The sequence below is a fragment of the Scleropages formosus genome, chromosome 6 (assembly GCF_900964775.1).
Source record: "Scleropages formosus chromosome 6, fSclFor1.1, whole genome shotgun sequence".
Taxonomy (NCBI): Eukaryota; Metazoa; Chordata; class Actinopteri; order Osteoglossiformes; family Osteoglossidae; genus Scleropages; species Scleropages formosus.
Genome location: NC_041811.1, coordinates 15,171,523 through 15,189,436, shown reverse-complemented (window position 1 = coordinate 15,189,436; position 17,914 = coordinate 15,171,523). Strand labels below are relative to the sequence as shown.

The 17,914-nt window shown below is 44.2% G+C and overlaps 1 protein-coding gene across 1 annotated transcript; it reads right to left on the bottom strand.

Moving 5' to 3' along the window:
- Nucleotides 1-16: 16 nt before the first annotated feature.
- On the bottom strand, nt 17-7,022 carry ppp2cb (protein phosphatase 2, catalytic subunit, beta isozyme). Its single transcript, XM_018744845.2, has 7 exons — nt 6,526-7,022; nt 4,249-4,458; nt 3,792-3,965; nt 3,095-3,184; nt 2,393-2,554; nt 894-1,012; nt 17-709 (listed from the first exon to the last, which is right to left on the bottom strand). The coding sequence occupies exons 1-7, from the start codon at nt 6,625-6,627 to the stop codon at nt 637-639; spliced, it is 930 nt and encodes a 309-aa protein (XP_018600361.1). The 5' UTR covers nt 6,628-7,022; the 3' UTR covers nt 17-636.
- Between the last annotated feature and the right edge of the window lie 10,892 nt (nt 7,023-17,914).

Here is a 17,914-nt window from a genome sequence, read left to right as displayed (position 1 = left end):
GTGCTCAGTGACCTGTTAATGATCAAAAGTACTTTATTTTTTTCAATACACCAAAGAAGATGCAGTCACTTCATGACAAATATACAGAAAAGATACAGTAAACAGTAAGAGTAGACAAGGGTAGGAGTAATAAGGGTGAGGGGTCCTTGTGCATGAAAGCATACACTCTCACTGAGGAAGATGTTTTTCCTTCCATGAAGCATTCATTCCTTGATATAGTGTGTGGTGAAGTAAGGAGGGTGGGCAGGTAAGCTTGTACATTAAAAAATACTATCTCACATGCTGGGCATTTGCTAATTGTTGCAAAAATTTTTACATTTTATCCAGTAAAGTTGGAGGGAAAAAAGCAAAGCAAGTCACAATTCTCTTATGTACAGTTCAGGAAGGAGAAAAACATTACTACCATTGTATACAGCAGGCTTTTGAGACTTGAGCTGTAGAGCAGAAGGCTAAATGGGAAATGTTTGTTGCAGTACTGAGACAACGGGCAATTCGGTACGGGTGCACTAAATGCTTACCACTAATATGGCACATTTTGGTCCATGTTAGTACGTTCATGTTGTAACCCACTTTTCTTTTTTTATTTATTACATAATATAAAATGAGTTTTCACTTTGCTGTAGATGTCCTGTAAGTTTACAGGAAGTAGTCAGGAGTGCGCCGGGTGACATGGGGCTCTCCACGCCGAGGCGCTGGGTCAAACTGAAGGCTGGCAACACACAGAAAAGAACACATCAGACCATTAATGCATGCTCCTTACCCACCTGGAGCATTTAAGGTGGTAGGGTAGCTGCTTTTACATCTGCTTACACTAAGCTAAATCCATAACTTTAACTTCATCCATATTGTATCTGAGACTTTTTACCCAAAGGCGTTTAGGATCCATTACTTACAAAGAGTATTTAAGAGTATCGTCCAGTTCCATGATGGCAGCTTGGTTGCCACAGCGATAGCAGTAGTTTGGTGCACTGAAAATGGTGACAACATTTCTGTCATGACACCAGTTGTACCCCTGAAAAAAAGAGAAAGGTTTAAGTATACTGTAAATATTTTAGAAATCATACATTTTTAAATTTCACATTAAGTTCATGAACATGAGTTGTCTAAATGTGGTGAAATTTATTCACTTTTGTCACTGATGCAACAGATCCAAGGAACAAAACAGGTGTTTCTAATAGTTAATACTGAAAGACCAGCACACATTTGTAGAAACTGCAAAGTTACCAACAATATAAATACACAGAAGTTGAGTTTAAAAAAAAAAAAACTTTACAGAATTCATGAAGTCAGTACAGACATCCTTTTTATCTAGTATAGTCAACTGACACTAGTGTTTTCCATTTGAAAAGTGAAGAGTAAAAAAATGCTACAAAACCAAGAGAAATGTTTAATTAGTATAGAACAGCTTTTAATCTAAAGGCTGCACAGAGGCTATAAAGAAGTATCTGCTGTAGGAAACATACATGCTGACCAGATCAAACTGTTTAAGCACAAATATGTACATTTATAAAATATACAAGAGGACAATCAAAGTGTCACTGCAGCCTCAATAGCTTGGTAGGACTTTGAATAGATCAACTGATTTCCTAACAAACACTTAAAACATTTAGCGTACTTCAATTAAACTAACCATTAGTCACTGCCTAGGCAGAAGTCACAGTGTTCTGCTTCTGTTAAACTGTTCTGAATATTCACATATACCCTGACTGATATGTAAATGATTGTACTTTACTGGGGTTAAAGGGGGGGGAAAAAACCATTAATGAAGATAGTAATTCAGGTACTACACACCTCAGAATACCAAATCATTTTTGATAATCTACAACAGGTTTTCCACCCCGCTGAAGTATCGCTTCAAATCAAGTGTCTTAAAAAGAAAACCACCACCTCTCCCCCAACTTCAACTGAGGAACACAAAGCAAACAATTTCAGCATCTCCTGTAAATGCAAGACCCTAAGTGAATCTTCTCTCCAAAGTCATCCATCTGATCTCTTAACCCTTCCGTGTGACAGCACCCAGGGGTAGAGACAGGCAACACTATAAATACAAATAAGAGCGCAAGAGCCTTCTGAATAATTCATCACTGTTAAGCAGCCTAACTCCTGCATTGCAGCTACAGCCACCACTCTGCACCACATACCACTTGTCTAGTAGCCAGCCCACACACCAACAGCTCCTGTTAATGTTGCACTACAGTTCAACTTTTCCTAATATAATCAGCAAGACAGGAAATACCCAAAAATACACTAAATTTAAATATTTGATTTTCATAACAAAATACATAAAGCATAAACCCAACCTCTCAAATTAACATGTTAATTTGTTGAACTCCAACATTTGAATTATTCTCAGCACTGTTGTGTACACAAACACGAAAAAGTCACGGCTTACCTCCATGACAAGCTGGTGTGCACGGGACACAAGGGTTAGACCATTGGCATGGTTGAAGGTTTCGGAAATGTCCTGACCAAAGGTATATCCAGCACCGCGGGGTGAGATTCCCCAGCCTCCACGGTCATCAGGGTCTGACCAAAGCAGGTCACACATTGGACCCTAGGACGCAAAGATAATGAGCGCTCATTCATTACTCCACAAAATAGTTTGCTGGGAGGCTGTTAAAGATATAAAAGCATCAGCTAAATGAATAAATGCAAAACTTTTTGCCCTGTGGTTTAACCCATTGTGAGAGCATAAGATCGCCTATATGGACAGAAATGTTATTTTATGTATGAAGAAATTCTATGTTATAAGCGCACATTTCTCCACCCCAGTTGAGATTTTTTTTAAAAATTGTAACATTTAAAACACCATCTATGTTTACGTGCCAAGCCAATACACGGCAGTAAAACACACATATTGAATAGCAATGTTAGACTGCCTAACAACTCGTTTCCAATGTTTACAGCTTGTCTTTGGCATTCTTGAATGATAATGAAAAATTTTACATGTTTATAGGATCAGTCAAAGTTGATTAAAAGGAAAAATGTTTGTGTTTGAAGGTTACAGTGGACTAAACAAAATGGCAAAATATTACACCAGCAGATGATTTTGTCTGATCGCAAGTGTTCTACAGTATTCGACCTTGATACTGACCTCGTGTGGAACCTCCTGCAGGCGATCCAATGCCCGGATATGATCCAACGTGTCTATTGAGGGAGAAAGGCCACCATGCAGGCAGAATATCTAACAGGATGAAGAGGGGAGGAAAAGAAAAGAAAAGAGGAAAAAAAAATCAGCATCCGTAAACAATTATTTTATGTGGTGTTTATCTAAATGCTAACAGTTCACTTGTGCAATCTGGAGAAAGAAAATGTATAGTTACTAAGTTATATGGGGACATATCACCTCCAATTTGTGAAACTAGAACAATCATTCATTAAAATTAAACTAAAGAGCTAGAACAGGGGAATACTGACCTATTGCTAATAAACCGGTCATTTCAGTCCTGTCCCGTTCAGCATTTGACACTCTCTCTCTTCCAAATGTCTTCACATTACATTATACAATTTATTCTTAGTTAACTACTGCATACTTGAAAAATAAAATCAGTGAAAGAAATCCATGTGACTAGTTGGATAATATAGCTGCCCACTTTTGGAAAAAACTGGATGTCCCATGTAATTAGATATGGTTAAATACCAGTAAGCCAGAAGTAATAGGTTCATGACCCACACATGTACAAGTTACATCAGGGTATATATATTATTTCAAATTGATATGCTACCGTTTTTCAAAGTCCTCATTTTAAAAGCACTAAAACTCCGCCAAATCATCACGGTGCTGGACTCACCTGTCCATCAACCAGGGCAGTCAGGGGAAGATAGTCGAAGAGGTCAGTGAAGTATTTCCACACGTTGGCGTTGCCGTATTTCCTCAGGCACTCGTCATAGAAGCCGTATACTTGTGTGATCTGCCTACTCTCATGGTTGCCCCTCAGTATTGTAATGCGCTCCGGATAGCGAACCTGAAGGACCAGAAGCAGGCCATATCCTTGGGACAAAATGGTCTCAGAAGAAGTGCCCTGAATAGCTTTTGAGAGCTTAGGTTTGACTCATAAACCTCAATTTAGCTATGCTAGAACACTGAGTGCTTTGAAGACTTGAGTGATGTTACAAAGACCACAACAAAATAAACTACATGTATATTGCTACTATACATTTTACACACAGTTTTACTTTTTGTGTACAACGTAATAGACTTTTCAGTGTTCCACTGGAAGTGTTTTTAGGGATTCTTCCAAGCCTTACCTTTAATGCTACAAGAAGTGTCACCGTCTCCACTGAATAGTAGCCTCTGTCCACATAGTCTCCCATGAAAAGGTAATTGGTGTCGGGAGATTTGCCTCCGATCCGGAAGAGTTCCATAAGGTCGTGGAACTGGCCATGAACGTCTCCGCAGACCGTGACGGGGCAGCGTACCTCTTGCACATTTGACTCCTTGGTCAGGATTTCTTTAGCCTGCCAAGCAGAAATGTGGTGCTGGGTATCAGTTTACAATGATAGAAGTACCACACCCCTAGAGTAGTTCACTTTCAACCTCCATTGCAGCACCACTGATTTCGGATTCAATCGCAAGGATGGAAAGCTTAGAAACAGTATCAGTGTGTTATATATCCACAAACTGAGCACATCCATCATAAACTTAAAGTGATTTCTTTTTCAACTGGCCTATACTGACAAAAGTACAGGAAATCCAGGACATGGCTCACCAACAATGCTTGGAGTGTTCAGGCCTATTTTTTAAATCAGCAACTGGGTCACATCTTTGAACAAGCACCTCAGAACTACACCAGAAATCGATGCAAGTTTTATGGATTCCCAAAACATTACAAATATTGTTGGAAACATTAACAGCTTTAGAATTTGAAACTGCAGTTTCCATCTAAAAATCTGAAAGACTGCTACTGTGGGAATATGAACTCCAAATGTAGAATGCAATGTACAGAATTGTCTCATTTTAAAATTTCTAAAAGAAAAATCCAATTTTGTACAGCATAAAAGTTTCCAAAAATATAACAAGCTACAGATTAATTATTCCTAGCACAGTAAATAGACAGACCCATTAAATGCACTTACCCCACTGTGTGAGTACAGAATACAATCATAAACTGAATTTAGAAGCATCTTACATTAAAAGACAAGTGCACGGCAAATGCATGCTAAGCAAAACAATGCTTAGATCTGACAACAGTATCATGTTCCACAAGAAACAGAATGTGTCAGGCATCTTTTGTACTCTGGCACAGAGTAAACTTAAGATAAGGTCTGTGATACACAGTAGTTAGTTTCAGAAAATTAGCTGGAAGAACCCCCCAACATAGTACAAATTAACCATAACAAAAGTTCCCCGTAGAAAAATCAAACAATATGGAAACAGCTGTGAAAACACTCAGTAACTGACACCAGCAAGTCCCTAGATTACCAGGATATATTAAGACCAGTACATTTTAAGCATCAAAGTCCATGCAATATAAAATTACAGGCAGAAACTTCTCTAATCCACATGAAGCAGTAATGCAAATGTGTCACTGCTCAGTGTTTAACATCAAATATTCTCATCTTGTTCAACAAAGGCATATTTGGTGTTTTTTCTATGAAATCCCAAAGTTCTCCCAGCTCCAATTTTACACATTTCTAAACAGCAGTTCGCCGAACATATTAGAGTTCAAATCAATGACCCATTGCTGTTCACTAACACCTCTGGTTAAACATCGCTGTTGGTTAAAAGCTGTTAATTTAAAAAACATTATTTGCATCCTATGTGTATTTTTACACTACTCACCGCCTATTTATTTTTTCTTTGCGCTACTTATTTATTCCTGTGTTGCTCTGGTGTCACTTCTTGCTGTGTGTGGCTGTAGACTTGTGCCATTTTATCCATCTATCTGTTGGCCTAATTTCCACAGATGGAATTTGTTTCAGGGCCTCATGTACACACACACACACACACACACACACACACACACACACACACACACACACACAGCAATGACAAGGGTAATACTAACACAAATTAAAATCGAGTACCTGCTGAATGGCAGCTTATGTGATTCTCCTAAGCCCACGTGAAAGAAAGCTGCCACTGAAGCACATCTTTAGTTACCAAGCTTATACTAGTAAAAAGAGAACGGGGACTTGAGCACATTAGGCCAGGATTGGAACCAACATGTCGAAATCACACAGCACAAGCACTCAGCAGCCAGCGGACGTCAGCAGACGTCATAGCCGCGTTTCCTGAAGCTCTCGTGCCCAGCGACGCGTTTTCACGCCTTCTAACGTAACACTACTAGTACTAGCGGACCACGGCACGATAATCATAAGAGCCGTTTCAAGCGCGAGCCCAACGAACGTGTAAAAAAATGGCCAGTGAGTGACTGGTAAAACGGTCGGCCAGATATGTCACTGAAAAAGGAGAAACGCAGAGCAGCCCAAATGCGCGGACATCATCATTCAACTTGTGTGTGTGAAATACAGGTGTCGCCGTCGGTGGAACCCGGGGGATGTTCTCTCTTGGCGCTCACCTACCTTCTCGCACAGCGTCCGAACCTGGTTCTCCGTCAGCTGCTTGCACTCGTTCAGCTGCTCGACCCACTGGTCCAGCTCCTTCGTGAACGCTTTATCGTCCATTCTGGAACTCAATTCAGTATCTTCGGAGAAAAAGGGACCGCGTTTCGACTACAGCGCTTATGATGTTGAGGTGCCGACGGCCGACCTGGGGAAAGAGGGCTTATTTTTTTTGCCTCAGATTATTTTTTGCCTGCAGTCTGACGGGTTTTTTGCGCAGAGATCAGATCCCCAGTCGAAGCGGAAACACAGCAACACGTTATGTTCACACCGCCGGTTCGTGGTCCACAAAGCGCCCCCGGCTCGAACGCCTGTCTCAGGGCAGACGTAGTTATTCTGTACTGAGGTGAATCGCTCCGTGCCCCGTTCCCTCTTCCCTCCGACCTTCCCAGAGAAACTAACACTCTGTAATGGCGGCCCGCCTTCGATCAGCCTCATAACTACGTCATCACAATGGTATTTCTGCGAGCAGGAAAATGACACTTACGCACGCATTTGGAAAACATCGCGCCGCCACACTTACTAGTTTTGCGCCCTCTAGCGGGTAGGATGACTAACAAAGGTGCGGTACACGTTTAAAGGTTGGCCCGGTTTATACCCACCATTCACCTCTGAGCTAATCGCATTCTGAAATGTAAATTAACTGGTTGTTAATATTTAGATTGTCTATAAATTAGAAAAATAAATACCATAACATGGAAAAATGTGTCATCGATGTGTCTTAATGTCCACAAGCCCATACTAATCCATTTTGTGAGGTATGAAATCCTTTCCCAAAACACACACACACACACACACACACACACATTTTCAGAACCGCTTGTCCCTTATGGGGTCACAGAGCCTACCTGGCAACACAGGGCGTAAGGCCGGAGGGGGAAGGGGACGCACCCAGGACAGGACACCAGTCCGCCACAAGGCACCCCAAGCAGGACTCGAACCCCAGACTCACCGGAGAGCAGGACTGCGGTCCAACCCACTGCGCCACCGCACCCCCTTTCCTAAAACATTATCAGCCAAATACATTGCTTATGGTTTAGTTAGAAGTCAATTTATTGCTGGCAGAAGGTTCTAATGCACTCATCCAGTGATATTCGGTCTCCTGATATCCGATTTTCCACATGTCTAATTAGTTATTAATGCCACTGATCATTAAGTGGTCCAGACATCATTTTTTTTCTTGCTTTATTAGCGCTAATTAAAAATAGAAAGACTACAAATACAACATTCAACATTTGCAAACAAAAGAACCACAATACCAACACAACTCCATATCCTCAAAAAACACAAGACCATACTAGCAAAAATCAATGAACAATGAAAAAACAAACATTAAAAACCAGTTAAAACATCAGATACCAATCATGACAACTTTGCTTCAGTTCATCTCAATCATCATCCTATAGCCAAAAATTCCACAACTCATGTATTCAAGAGGACGGTTGTGCAGCATCAGCACTTCAAGAAATCATCGGACCTCAACAAAGCATTAATGACCTTCAGCATCTGCCATCAATTTCATAGATTAAAATCACTCTATAAATAGAGAAAAAATTAAACAAACAAAATCAATTTTGTTTTCTCCAGACCGCCGTTCGCCCAGTCTGGGGCATCTGATCTCACACAATAAACCAAGTCCGCATTTGAAAGTAGTGAGAAGCAGCTGTGTGAATGAGACTGAGATGGTCTGAATGGACTATCGCTCAGTGGCACTGACCCCCATTGCAATGAAATGCTTTGAGAGGCTGGTGCTGGGACACATTAAGGACACCATCCCAGATGCTTTGGACCCACTGCAGTTTGCCTACCGCCACAACAGATCCACTGAAGACGCGATATCACACACACTTCACACCACCCCGGCTCACCTGGACAATAAAAACTGCTATGCAGGGCTATTATTTGTGGACTATAGCTCGACATTTAACACTGTCATCCCTACCAAGCTGATCCACAAACTACTAGGTGTAGGACTGAGTGCCACGTTGTGCAACCGGATCCTGGATTTCCTCACCAACAGACCCCAGCGTGTGCGGATTGGCAGAAATACCTCCTCCCCACTGATCCTCAGCACTGGAGCACTGGCACTCCACAGGGAAGCGTCCTGAGCTTGGTGCTATATTCCTTGTTCACACGTGACTGTGTGGCCAGGCACAGCTCCAACACCATCATAAAGTTTGCTGACCATACCACCATTGTGGGTCTGATCACCAACAACGATGAGGAGGTGAGGTTCCTGAGAGAGTGGTGCCAAGACAACAACCTGTCTCTCAATGTCAGTAAAACTAAGGAGCTGATGATTGACTTCAGGAGATGGGATACGGGTCATGCGCCCATCTGCATAGGAGGGGACGTTGTAGAGAGGGTCAACAGCTTCAGATTCCTAGGGGTCACCCTAACTGCCAAACTCACATGGACTGAGCATGAACCATCAAAAAAGGCCCATAAACGCCTCCACTTCCTCAGGTGTCTGAAGAAAGCCAGGATGTCCACTACAGTCCTCACCACTTTCTACAGGTGTGCTGTGGAGTCCGTCCTCACGGGGTGTATTACATCCTGGGGTGGCAGCTGCTCCGTCCAGGACAAGAAAGCCCTACAGAGGGTGGTAAAAAAAACAGCACAGGAAATCATCGGCACAGTTACCAGCGGTCCAGGACACCTACACCACACGGTGCCTCAGAGAGACGATGCGCATCACGGAAGATCACAGTCACCCCGCACGGGTACTTTTCTCTTCTCCGCCATCTGGAAAGCGGCTCAGGTCTATTCGAACCTGCACTGCTAGGTACAGGAACAGCTTTTACCCCACTGCTGTAAGAGTATACAACACTCCAGAATGTGCCACCTTTAGTTCCTAGAGCTGGACTGCTCCTTCCAAGCACATTGGTAGCTTACACTGTCACTTTAAGCATTCTCATGTTCTGAGTTCTCTGGCTGTCTGCTGTTATTTATTGTTATTATTGCTACCATTATTTATTGTTATTGTTTATTAGCATTACTCATTGTCGTTGTTATTGTTTTGTGCAGTATTTCTATTGTTTTTGTTCATAGTCTGTGGAGAAGCATTCAGGAAGAATTTCATGATACTTGTACACGGTACTTGTATCTATGACGATAAACTTGAAACTTGAAACTTGAAACTTGGTGTCAACACCTTGAACTTGCTCTCAGTTGCGACCAGTCGTTCTACAGCCTGCACGCTCTCTCTCCCCTGCCTCGGACTCGGAGGCACCCGGGAGCGCGGCCACGCCCAGTCGACTGATAATGATCGTTTCATGTAAAGCGCTCATTGTATTTTTCTCCGAGATGTACCTTGCTTTGGCAAAAGCATCTGCTCAGTAAATAAAAGTAAATTTAAGGAGCAGACGCGGTAATGCTCTGTTTATTTGAACGAAATCACGCAACACACAAAACAGTACAAGAAAACGGAAACAGAAAAAGACAACAATATACAAAAAATACAAATGCAGAATACAAACATAGACTACAATTTGGATGAAAATATTGAAGCATTTACAGAGTGTAACAGTTTTTATTGATTTTTTTGTTAGTGGAGTCTTGGGCAGTAACGTGTTCGACTTCATGAGAATGCTATAAAGTCAGGCTTGGTATACGTGAATTTGAATGTATGGGTATGGAATTTGTTTAAGAACAAAATTAAATCGATCAAGTAAAACTTTTTGTTGTCGTCCTTGACCATCAAAAAAAATCGAAGAAGCCAAAGAGCACTTTTCCCCATAATAGTGGCAATAATTAATAATTTAATTTTTTTTTTCCGACGGATGAGAACAGATTACCACCAGTACACCAGAGATGTCTGGTTCCACACACTGGCCAGCTCAACAGGTAAAAATTTCTCCATTGATCATTCCAGATTATTAAAATCCTTATTCATCAAATAAGTCCTAAAAACTGTCATGCCAATAACAAAATCTACAATAAAACAATAAAAATCAATAATACCAACTGCATGACAGAACCTTTAAAGCACAGTTTTGTCCAGCTATCCACTTTCAGTAACCGCTCGTCCAGAGCTGCAAGGTCTCGTTAATGCGGAGCCCTGGATGCAAAGGTAAAGGGGGGGCGATATACACCCTGGAAGGGACACTAGGCCGTCGCAGGGTAGCCACACATGCATACACAAAGGGGGATTTAAGCATCAGTTTACATGAACCGAGCAGAATAGAACCCAAGTTCTCTTCCACCACCTCGGCGCTGTGATGCAGCTGCGCCACTGTACCGCTCGTATTGGTTCTTAGTCATTAATATTTACATTTATTAATCGTTGCACTTTTCGACAAAGCATCAACAGCGCTGCCAGAATAAGTGCAAAACAGTTTCAGAGTGTTCTTCACAAAATGCACAGTTTGCATCATTACCTTTCTGGAAGGATAATGACCCGTTGCGTGAATTCCGTGAATCGTGCAGTGCAGGTAAAGCTATTTAAACCGGCCAGTCGGGGGAGCTGAGCTGAGCTGCGGGGAATGACATTCCGAATGTTATTTCAATCCAATAAAACTATATGAAGCAGTAGTGTAAGTGCACGAAGGAAAACGTACAATCATCTCCAGCGAAACCGTCCTCGTTATTGCTGGAAAGCGACAGTAAACGGAAAAACCGCATGTGAATCGATTAGCTACAACTCGTTCCGACCCCGCAAATCAGCCTAAATGTTGCCGAAAAAGTAGTGTAACACATTCAAGTAGGAAGGCAGACGTTTAATAACATAAAGATAAATTGAAACATGACATCGTAAAAGTGAAGTGTAGGACAATGCGCACGGACTGCTTGACTTGAGGACGACGAAGGTGGAAGGGAGAGGACACTGATGATGGACAGGGTAACTTAGGGTAACACTTCACTTCTTCCTTTTAGCTTATCTCTGCGAACAGTTCGCGCTGTGGTTTTACACGAACCTAACACAAGGGAAATGTCTTTTTGTCTTGCGCCCGCTTCTTCTGTAAATAGCCTACGTTTAAAGACTCCAACTTCCCCCCCCCGGCGCTCTGGCTTGACTCGCGACGCTGAGGCACTGTGGACACCTGACTTTCTTCCCCTCCTTAGCGAACACGAACCTTTTTTTTCCTTCGCCCGCAGCCATTTTGTTTCGGAAACGCAGCACTGCAATAAATACATGAATAATTAGACGATGAAACAGCGGTGCAAAACACAGGACACAAACAAGTGGTGTGGCAAGCCGAGCCGAGCGTGGCCGGTTAGGGAGTGAAGTGAAGCGGTAGAGGTTAAACAGATTTTTAACTAATTAAAATTAAACTTTTTTTTTTTTTTTTTTTTTTTTTTAGGGGTGGCGCAGTGGGTTGGACCACAGTCCTCCTCTCCGATGGGTCTGGGGTTCGAGTCCCGCTTGGGGTGCCTTGCGACGGACTGGCGTCCCGTCCTGGGTGTGTCCCCTCCCCCTCCAGCCTTACGCCCTGAGTTGCCGGGTTAGGCTCCGGTTCCCCGTGACCCCGTATGGGACAAGCGGTTCTGAAAATGTGTGTGTGTGTGTGTATTTTTTTTTAATTAAAATATAAAACAAACAGCGGATTGTCACCCATGACTGTCTGGTAGTACCTGTCCGCAAGGTAGCTGCTTCGGGTTTTTCATCCATTCTTCTGCAACAGAATGCCTCAAGTAACTTCACAGATTTTCGAGAGTTGTTTCTTGAAGCCAGTATTACTTTTTTGTCTTTGCTGCGCAGGAAAGGCAGCTTGACAGCTTTTCACACCTCTTCACCAAGACACAAAAAGCAACAACTTTTGCTGCTACAACAAAGAACAAATTAAAAATAGATTAATACCTCAGTCTACACACTCGCTGCATGGACACGAGTCTAATCGAGCGATAGAAGTCACAGATAATCCATTTCAAATTAAGTGAACACGCAAGCAAGGTTTGGAAACACTTTTTCGTAACTGGCTAACAGATGATTGAACATCCACTCATCTTCACAGTCTGCAGGGCATGCGGTAGTTTTTGAAAGGGATCAGCACTAACCTCAAGGTTTCCAGTCTGAGTCCCGTTCCCCAGTACTGCTATAGTGCCCTTGAGCATGGTACTTTCCCTGACTTGATGTTGACATGTTTCATGCCTCCCGTTATAATACACAATGGGCTGAGTGGACCAGATACTCCAAGTCACTTTAGATAAAACTTAATTAGAAACAAAGTAATGTGCTCAGCAGTCTTGAATTCTGACTTCGTTCTTGGTCATCTCCATTGAGCTGGAACTTTTTAGCTATAGTGTAACTTAAATTCAAAGTTACTTAAATTAGAGAGGTGTCATGCGGAAACGATGGAAGCCGGAGCGAAGGTGAGTGGGACCCAATCGTGGGTTCTGTTTAACGAGCAACAAGTCTAAAAGCACGAGACAAGAGCAGTAGTCGGGGACAAGCATGGGTCAGGCAACGTGCGGTCAGGGTTTCGGGGACAGACAAGGAACGTAGTCGGTGAAAACGAAGCAAGGTCAGAAGCCAGGGGAGCAAGACGAAGACTGGATGGGTTCACTGTAGAGACTGGAGACACAGTTGCTCGTGAGAGGTTCCGCAATCAGGCGTGGACTCCCGGTCCTTTTAACTCCTGCCGCCTTGATGAGAGGCAGATGCTGGCTGGGTGCATGTGACAAGAGGAAAGATCAGCCTCTTATGGAGGAGGGCCATTTGACTGGGACCTCGTTTCACAGGGGGGCCTTACAACGAAGTAATCATTAATGTGTTATTTCAATTTAAATGCCATTTATATTTGTATTTGTGTTGTTCTTTGAAATGTATTTTGGAGAAAAGCATCTGCTAAATGAAAAAATGTAAATGTTAAATTATTTTTACAACTAATTGATCGTTAGATCAGAAACTTAAATTAGACATTTTAAAGTTGTTGTAAAGTTGTTGGAAGCAACCAATCCCAATCTTAACAGTATAGCAATTGTTATGTTTTTACTGGTGTCACTTGCAACCTCTTTCCGCATTTATTGTCATGAGTGTTAATGTCATAAAGCCATCGATTGATCTTATCTAGGTCAATACAGTTGTTCATTTCCAGAATCACATATACAGAGTTTTCCATTTGTGTCATCAGGAGTATGTGGGTTCAGAAAACCGCTGATAACACAAATCACAGAAACAGACCTATACCTGTTTTTGCTTTTTGACCCTTCCCCTAGATTGTACAGCAGGTTTCACCCTGCAGGCCCTTCCGAGACACCGTTCAGTCTGACCTTTACAGTTTTTAAATGAGAACAGCCAATAATGTTTGGAAAAGAAACCATGTCAAAAAAGAGATGCACAGAAAACAGATTTTTTTTATTTCTGTTGGAATTACACTTGTACCTCAACTTACAGACACAGCTAGGACTAGAAGTCTGTACATACACCGATTAGCCACAACATTAAAGCTACTGACAGATGAAGTGAATAACATAGATTATTTTGTTACAATGGCACCTGTCAAGGGGTGGGATAAATTAGGCAGCAAGTGAACAGTCAGTTCTTGCATTTCATGTGTTGGAAGCAGGAAAATGGATCTGAGTGACTTTGACAAAGGCCAAATTGTGATGGATAGATGACTGGATCAGAGCATCTCCAAAACAGCAGGTCTTGTGGGGTGTTCCTGATGGCAGTAGCCTCTTTCAGCCGGATAATGCACCCTGCCACACTGCAGAACTTGTTAAAAAAGCGGTTTCAGACAGTGTGTGTGTGTGTGTGTGTGTGTGTGTGTGTCTGTGTGTGTGTGTGTGTGTGTGTGTGTGTGTGTGTGTGTGAGACAATTCAAGGTGTTTACTTGGCCTCCAAATTCCTCAGATCTCAGTCCTGTCGAGCATCTATGCGATGTGCTGGAAAAACAAGTCCGATCCATAGAGCAACTTCCAGGACTTAAAGGATCTGCTGGTAACCTCTTGGTGCCAGATAACACAGTACACCTTCAGAGATCTTGTGGAGCCCATTCCTTGATGGGTCAGAGCTGTTTTGGCAGCACAAGGGGGACCTACGCAATATTAGGCAGGTGATTTTAAAGTTTTAGCTGATCAATGTAACTCACAATTAGTTTGTAATTCCATCTTCTATGACACAGTCACACACACACATTTTCTGAACTGCTTGTCCCATACAGGGTCACAGGGAACCAGAGCCTACCCAGCAACGCAGGGTGTAAGGCCGGAGGGGGAGGGGACACACCCAGGACAGGACACCAGTCCGTTGTAAGGCACCCCAAGCAGGACTCGAACCCCAGACCCACTGGAGAGCAGGACCCGGTCCAACCCACTGCACCACCGCGCCCCCAATTGACACAGTCAGTAATAGTTTAATAATACAGATTAGTCCCTTGATTTATTCCTGGGCTAGGTTCTGCTACAACATCAGATGAAGCTACAGTGAATTAAGAATTCGTTGTTAGATTTATTTATTTAATTTGACAGCTCAAAAAATGCAGCATCTGTATTCCTTTGTCTTCCTCTGTCCTGCATAACCTACTGTCCTTTCAATTGCATACTGTATCTATCACTGCCCCAGTCACTCTTGTTGTGGTTGTTTGCTGTTGTTGGCTTATCGCCCTCCTGGGTACTTCTTCGATGACCTTGACATCTTGTTAAGCTCTCTCCCAGGAGACAACACTTGATTGATTCTCCTGGGTGACTTCAACCTGCATGCCGACAACATTCATGCAAGTACCTTCTGTTGCTCCTACAGTCCTTTGACCTCGCCCTGTCCCAGTCTCCTGCTACTCACAAAGCAGGCAATTGCCTTGACCTTGTCTTTTCCCGTAACTACGGCTGTCCTGTCCTCTCTGTTACTCTGCTGCATGTCTCTGATCACTTCTTCATCTCCTTCCAACCCTGCCTCACCACTAATCCCTCTCCTTTTTCTGCACCCATTGTCACCTTCTGCCACAATTTAAAATCTCTCTCGCCTTCCTGCCTTGCCTCTGCTACACTGTCTGCTGTCCCTTCTGTTGCACAGTTCTCAGATCTATCAACAGACAATGCCACTAATATTTTCCTCTCTGCCCTATCTTCCTCTCTTGACTGTCTCTATCCACTATCTTCCAGACCACCATGTACCAGTGCCACCCCATGGCTGACTGATACATTATGTTCTAACAGGACCAAACTCCGGCCTGCAGAGCGACGATGGCGAAAATCCAAGACTTGCACGGACCTGAATGTCTACAAGCAACTCTTAGCTACTTTTCAGTCTGCTGTCTCCTCAGCTAAAACTACTTTCTTCCAAAACAAAATACAGTCTCCAACTATACAAAACACGGCGCCGGCGCGAGGCGACGTGTTGATTGCTTCTCCTCGCAGACTTGTTAGTTTAGTGTATATTATTTTGTTTGTGTCACTATCCCTCCAGCCCGTTTACTCTCTTATCACTTATGACCGTCAAACTCTTCTGCAGATACGTGAAACCGTACGATTAGACACAATTCTTAGCGTTAGAGAGCCGAATTCGCTACTTTCGCTCTGCTGTGAACAGCATCATGACCGCAACCCACCTCGGACCACTCAGAAGATGAGCTTGGAAACGGGGCCGCAGGGCCGGCGTACGGGTGAGAGCGAAACGCCGCGGGCTATGACCTCCAATGCCCAGCATTTTCCTGTCCAATGTTCAGTCTCTGGAGAACAAATTGGACGATCTCAGAGGGCAACTTAAATTCCGAGGAGACCTACGGAATTTCTGTGTTTTCTGCTTTATGGAGACGTGGCTCACCGCCAGCACGCCGGACCACGCTGTCCAGCCCGAGAGCTTCTCAGTCTACTGCGCAGATTGGACTGGTTCATCGGGGAAAGAGAAAGGAGGGGCAGTATGCTTTCTCATTGACGACGCTTGGTGTACGAATGTGGAAGTGATTGCACAGAACTGCACTCTGGACCTTGAATACCTTCCGATGAAATGCCGACCGTTCTACCTGCCCAGGGAGTTCTCGGCTGTGCTCATGGCCGCAGTTTACATCCCACCCCAAGGGAACACACACAGCTCTCTGAACGAACTGTACCACGTCGTCACTAAGTACGAGAACAAGCACCCAGATGGACTGTTCATTATCTCTGGGGACTTTAACCAAACCGACTTCAGGAATGTGTATCCAAAGTACCATCAGCACATCTCCTGCCCCACCAGAGGCTCAAACACCCTCGACCACTGCTACACTTCACACAAAGGTGCGTACCGCTCCCTGCTGCATCCACACCTCGGGCAGTCAGATCACGCCTCAATTCTGCTGCTCCCGGTCTACAAGGAGAAACTGAAGTGAGAGGAACCTGTGATGTGCACTGTGCAGTGCTGGACACCAGAAGCGGAGGAAAGGACGTCATCAGACAGGGAAGGCCACCAGAACCGTCCCTGCAACAGAGAAAGGGTACGCCGGATACCTGGATGTCCCGCCTCCGGGCTCTCATGTGCCCATTTTAACACTGCCGCACGGTGTGTACTGGGCACATAGACCCGTCCTGCCGGTTTGCCTGGTGGTTCAGGCTCCCGGATCTTTGCGTGTCCGCAAAGGGGACGGAATTCCAGTGCGTACTCAGCCACGCTTCTTTCCCCCTGGGTGAGACACATGAGCCGATTTCCTAAGGGTGATCAAAAACCGCCTCAAACTGCTCGCGAAAAACGGCGTAGGTGGATCGTTGGCGTGTGCGCCACCCTGCGGCAGCCCACGCCCGGGCTGGGCCAGTAAGCAGAGACATGACAAAAGCGGTCTTGGAAGCGTTGGTTCGATACATGTGGGGAGAGCATTCGAAGACCAACTCACATTGCATTAGGAAATCCTGACAGTGATCAGGCGACCCGTCATACCGCTCTGGTGTAGCGATCTGCGTGGCAGGACCAGATGCTTCTGGTGGTGGGGTTGGAGCGGGCTCGGCAGGGGTCGCGGCCGCAGTTGCGGTAGCCGTCCCGGTGGTGGGCTGGATAATACCTCCGGCTTGAAGAGCCTGTATCAGCCGCTCTACCGTCTCCTCCAGGCGTTTCAGCGACTGGTCGTCCGTTCGTAAGAGCGCACCGTGTGCCGCGAGCGCGGTGCGCATCTGTGCGATCTCTGCTGAGTCCTGGTTGCTGGCGGAACCTTCTGTCATGCTTGCTCAGAGAAGGACGGACTCAAGCGCAGAGTAGAGAGAGAGGTTTAATCAATCCAAATCAGTATCCAAAAGCAGGTTGTGGGACAGGCGAGGGTCAGGCCATTGGCAGACAGTGTACGAAGGGCGAAGACAAAGAACTTGGTCGGAAAACAAAGGCGAAGGTCGGTCTCAGGCAGAGTTTACTGTGGCAACGTCGTACGGGAAACAGAGGCAAAACTAGGTTCCGCACCCCGGCTTGCGCGTTGCCCCTCTTTATGCTCACTTCCATCAGGAAGCAGCA

Coding starts and splice junctions, on each gene's coding strand:
- ppp2cb (XM_018744845.2), bottom strand. CDS start 6,627: ATGGACGATAAAGCGTTCACGAAGGAGCTGGACCAGTGGGTCGAGCAG. Junction 3,966..4,248: donor CACTTCTTGTAGCATTAAAG/GTAAGGCTTGGA, acceptor CTGGTCCTTCAG/GTTCGCTATCCGGAGCGCAT. Junction 1,013..2,392: donor CACACCAGCTTGTCATGGAG/GTAAGCCGTGAC, acceptor TCTTTTTTTCAG/GGGTACAACTGGTGTCATGA.